At 32.7% G+C, this 5,428-nt stretch overlaps 1 protein-coding gene across 6 annotated transcripts in view; it reads left to right on the plus strand.

Annotated features, from left to right (window-relative positions):
- LOC126746918 (intraflagellar transport protein 56) overlaps nt 1-5,428 on the plus strand; it is a 219,655-nt gene that overhangs the window by 15,816 nt on the left and 198,411 nt on the right. For 4 of the 6 annotated variants that reach the window (XR_007664026.1, XR_007664028.1, XR_007664027.1 and 1 more), the window contains exon 11: nt 4,992-5,174. The exons of 1 other annotated variant lie outside the window; for it this stretch is intronic. Coding sequence is in view for 2 of the 5 variants with exons in the window: in XM_050455338.1 (XP_050311295.1) it covers nt 4,992-5,132 (141 nt within the window). In the remaining 3 variants the exon portion in view is untranslated. Of the gene's footprint in view, nt 1-4,991; nt 5,228-5,428 lie in introns of those variants that run through there. One more of the 6 variants, XM_050455340.1, reaches the window with a different exon arrangement.

Below are 5,428 nucleotides of genomic sequence, written 5' to 3' on the forward strand. Positions count from 1 at the left end.
TTATGAAATAATTAAAATATTCTTAAACGGGTTTTAGGGTAAGAAACGGAATTTATTTCCTATTAATTCTATATACGAACGATTTTTGTAGGTGAAAAAATTCCCAAATTAGAGCCAATTTGGTCCAACAGGCTCTAACACCCTTCAAATTTCAAGTTTTTGAAACTAATACTGCAACATCAAGATCTTAAGTCAATAGCGAAAATTTGTGGGCAAAACTTAGCATATTTTCACAACAACTTAGAACATTTTCATAATTTTTTTACATCAGTGTAATGGTTGTCCTAAGGATCGATTTGAGAGTAAAAATATGGTTTTGGGTTAAGGATACTTTTTGCAAACTTTCCTTAATAAATTTTCAATTTTCTTGGACATTTTTTCATGAAATAATTAAAATATTCTTAAGAGTCTTTGGCCAAGAAACAGAATTTCTTTCCCATTAATTTCATATAAGAACGAATCTTCTACTTCAAAAAATTCCTGAATTAGAGGTCATTTTGTTGTCCACCAAAGTTGCAACTCATATTGCACCTTAAGATTTTTAGTCATAACTCAGGAACTACTTGGAATATTTTCATAATTCTTTTACACCAATATAGTGGGCTTCCTGAGGATGGATTTGAGGGTAAAAAAGTTTTTCTGGGTTAAACATTTTAGGGCTTAGGGGGGTTTTGGTTGATTCATCAATTTTTTCAGCAAATTTTCACTTTCTTCGGTTATATTTTTATGAATAATCAAAATAATTAAAAAAAAGTTTTAGACAAAGAAAATGCACTATTTACTGAATAATTTAATAGGAAAACGGTTTTTGTACCTCCAGAACTTCCTGAGTTAGAGCCAATTTTGTCCACCAGGGTCCAAGACCCATTCAATTTGACGTTTTCAAAACACGTATTGTCACATTAAAATTTTTAGTCATTAGTGGACATTTTTGGGCATAACTCAGGAACTACTTGGAATATTTTCATAATTCTTTTACACCAATATAGTGGGCTTCCTGAGGATGGATTTGAGGGTAAAAACGTTTTTCTGGGTTAAAATCTTAGGACTTAGGGGGGTTTTGGTTGATTCATCAATTTTTTCAGCAAATTTTCACTTTCTTCGGTTATATTTTTATGAATAATCAAAATAATTTAAAAAGGATTTTAGGCAAAGAAAATGCACTTTTTACTGAAAAATTTAATAGGAAAACGATTTTTATACCTCAAGAATTTCCTGAGTTAGAGCCAATTTTGTCCACCAGGGTCCAAGACCCATTTAATTTGGTGTTTTCGAAAATCGTATTATCACATTAAAATTTTTAGTCATTAGTGGACATTTTTAGTCATAACTCAGGAACTACTTGGAATATTTTCATAATTCTTTTACACCAATATAGTGGGCTTCCTGAGGATGGATTTGAGGGTAAAAACGTTTTTCTGGGTTAAAAATTTTAGGACTTAGGGGGTCTTGGTTGATTCATCAATTTTTCCAGCAAATTTTCACTTTCTTCGGTTATATTTTTATGAATAATCAAAATAATTTAAAAAGGATTTTAGGCAAAGAAAATGCACTTTTTACTGAAAAATTTAATAGGAAAACGATTTTTGTAACTTAAGAACTTCCTGAATTAGAGCCAATTTTGTCCACCAGGGTCCAAGACCCATTCAATTTGGTGTTTTCGAAACTCGTATTGTCACAATAAAATGTTTAGTCATTAGCTGACATTTTTGGTCGTAACTCAGGAACTACTTGGAATATTTTCATAATTCTTTTACACCAATATAGTGGGCTTCCTGAGGATGGATTTGAGGGTAAAAACGTTTTTCTGGGTTAAAAATCTTAGGACTTAGGGGGGTTTTGGTTGATTCATCAATTTTTTCAGCAAATTTTCACTTTCTTCGGGTATATTTTTATGAATAATTAAAAGATTTTAAGAAAAGAAAGTGCACTTTTTACTGAAAAATTTAATAGGAAAACGATTTTTGTACCTCAAGAACTTCCCGAGTTAGAGCCAATTTTGTCCACCAGGGTCCAAGACCCATTCAATTTGACGTTATCGAAACTCGTATTGTCACTTTAAAATTTTTAGTCATTAGTGGACATTTTTGGGCATAACTCAGGAACTCCTTGGAATATTTTCATAATTCTTTTACATCAACGTAGTGGGCTTCCTAAGGATGGATTTGAGGGTAAAAACGTTTTTCTGGGTTAAAAATTTTAGGACTTAGGGAGGTTTTGGTTATAACACATGAACTACTTGGAATATTTTCATAATTCTTTTACACCAATATAGTGGCCATCATGAGGATGGATTTGAGGCTAAAAACATTACTCTCAGGTAAAAAATCTAGCAAAAGAGGGCAAAACTCAACTGAATAAATCAAAAGAACCTAAAACCTCCAAATTTCCTGGAATGTTCCCGCACATATTCCAGAACATGCCTTAAGTACAGGGTGTTTCAAATTCGAGCCACATCATTGGGATTTCGGAAACGGTAAGAGATACAGGGTTGGTTAAAAAGAAGCGTATTCTTATGCTTAACAAAATGCCGTTTTAAAATTTAAAAAATTCCGACTACGTACGAAGTTATTGGGAAAATACCGAAATTTTGGAAAATCGTTTTTATTTTTTTGTGAGGTTATTTGAAAACATGTTTTAAAATAATTGACACTTTATTATTGTCACTTTTTCTCCTCTACCAGATGGCGTCGTCAAATTTAAAATCCGACGTTTCGTCTTTTGGCAACCATCATCAACTTTATTTTTTTAAATACGGCCCTGGAATTTTTTTTACTCATTTTAATTCCCCTTTTTATTCTTAGAGAAATGACATATCACATAGTTTAATTTTCCATTATTTTGATGTCAAAAATTTACTTTTATTTAAAAAAAAGTTAATACTGTCCTGTTGTTTGAAATAAAAATTGTCTTGATGTTGTTTTTCAATCAATAACATGGTAAAAATATTGCTAATATGTTATATTATATTATATTTTCACAAATTTTTCTGCAGGCCTGATGTCTAAGTCCCCGGCTGAATAACTTGAAAATTCTTATTAGCAAAGATGGCTTTGAATTAGAAAAAAATGGACGACCATCTGTCATTAATTGTTTATATCTGTTTGACATTTGGCTTTTTCGATATTTTGTGAAATCAAAAATGGTATTCTCCAGTAGCGAACAACGTGATATGGTTCAAATTTACTATTCTTTGAATAGAAATTCGCAACGCTCTTGCCAACAATATCTGGAGCAATATCCAGAGCGCCCTTAACCTAATTATACGTATTTCGGAGCTTTGGACAGGAACGTTAGCCTCTATGGAAGTTTCACTAAACCTCGAAATATGTATGGGACTCGAGTGCATCCTGAAACCGAGCAGGCGATTATTAATGCTGTAAGTTTTACAACGGTATACTTTCACAATAACTTTTTATCAGATAGCTTTCGTTAAAGGTTACCCAAAATCCGCAAGGTTGAACCAGACAATTTTCCCGTGAATTGAATATGCCAAGTACCCGTATCCACAGAGTATTGAGAAAAAATCGCTATCGCCCCTATAAACTTCATATCAGTCAAGAACTTAGGCATGGAGATACCGATAAAGGGCTTCAGTTTTGCAATTGGTTGAACGAAAAACTGCAAGATGATGAAGACTTTTTAAACAAAATAATTTGGACAGATGAATGTAACTTTTCGACCAACGGGCTATTTAATCGGAATAATGAACATTTTTATTCAGTCGAAAATCCGAGACAAAACCGCGAAGTAAGAAGACAGGGGCATAATTCTTTCAATGTTTGGGTGGGTCTTTACAGGAATCGAATTTTGGGACCTATTATATACGACGGTAATTTAACTGCTGAGCACTATTTAGATTTAATTCTGCCAAATATATTCGATGTTCTTGAAAATGAACCTCTTGATATTATCCGCGATTTGTGGTGGCAGCAGGATGGTGCACTACCCCATAATGGAAGGAATGTCACACGATTTTTAAATCATAATTTTCCTAATCAGTGGATTGGAAATCAAATCGCTGGCCAGCTAGAAGTCCCGATCCTGCCCCGTTGGATTATTTTCTTTGGGGCTATATAAAGAACAGACTATTTAAGAACACCCCAAATGATATAAACATTTTACGTGCAAATTTATTGACAGAATTAAGGGGTATACGAGCCAGGACTATCCAGCGGGCGGTGTCTGGAAATTTACGTAGAAGGATACAGAAATGTATTGAGGTGCAGGGTCAACTATTTGAATATTTACTTTAAACTTAAAATATTGCATTTTTTCGCATTAAGTTCTATTATTTTTAGTTTGCGTTGTTCAACATACAAATTAGTAATAAATTATAGTTGTTACTATTGTTATTGTTAAAATTTAGTATTATATATCAAATTTATACTATTTTTACCATGTTAATAATTAAAAAATTTCGTCAAAAACATTGATTTATTCAATAAATGATAGTGTTAAGATAAATTATTACTTTCTATTTCAAACAACAGGACAGTATTAACTTTTTTTTAATAAAAGTAAATTTTTGACATCAAAATATTGGAAAATTAAACTATGCGATATGTCATTTCTCTAAGAATAAAAAGGGGAATTAAAATGAGTAAAAAAAATTCCAGGGCCGTATTTAAAAAAATAAAGTTGATGATGGTTGCCAAAAGACGAAACGTCGGATTTTAAATTTGACGACGCCATCTGGTAGAGGAGAAAAAGTGACAATAATAAAGTGTCAATTATTTTAAAATATGTTTTCAAATAACCTCACAAAAAAATAAAAACGATTTTCCAAAATTTCGGTATTTTCCGAATAACTTCGTACGTAGTCGGATTTTTTTAAATTTTAAAACGGCATTTTGTTAAGCATAAGAATACGCAACTTTGCCCCGATTTAACCGACCCTGTATCTCTTACCGTTTCCGAAATCCCAATCATGTGGCTCGAATTTGAAACACCCGGTACACACGATAAAATATAAGTTTCTTTATTTTTAGGCCGTCATAGCCAAGAAACTCTCCGTGGACACGCTTTCTGATATCCTGCAATTGCTCAGAACCAGCAACAACAGCCAGGCGGATCAGATCATGAGGGGGATCAGAAAGTGGGCCAAGGACCAACGAGTGAATGTACCTTAATAAGGCACCATTTAGTGGAGGGACATTTAAGTGGTGTCATAAGTTAGTATTTATTTTATCGTATAACATAATTCAATACATCCTGTACTTATTTATGTAGTGTCGAGCATTCAAGTATGCCATCGCAGTTCAGGTGTTTTCTAATGATAATTTCGCCTTAAAAAAAAAACAAACACATTCTGAGAACGTCGCTTCTTATCGTTTAATGTAATCATCTTTATCTCTCTTTCTCTCTCTCTCAGTTTACCGGTGCAGCACCGATTTCGCGGAAAGGAAAACAATAAAACACACTTAAG

The sequence above is a fragment of the Anthonomus grandis genome, chromosome 18 (genome assembly GCF_022605725.1).
Source record: "Anthonomus grandis grandis chromosome 18, icAntGran1.3, whole genome shotgun sequence".
NCBI lineage: Eukaryota > Metazoa > Arthropoda > Insecta > Coleoptera > Curculionidae > Anthonomus > Anthonomus grandis.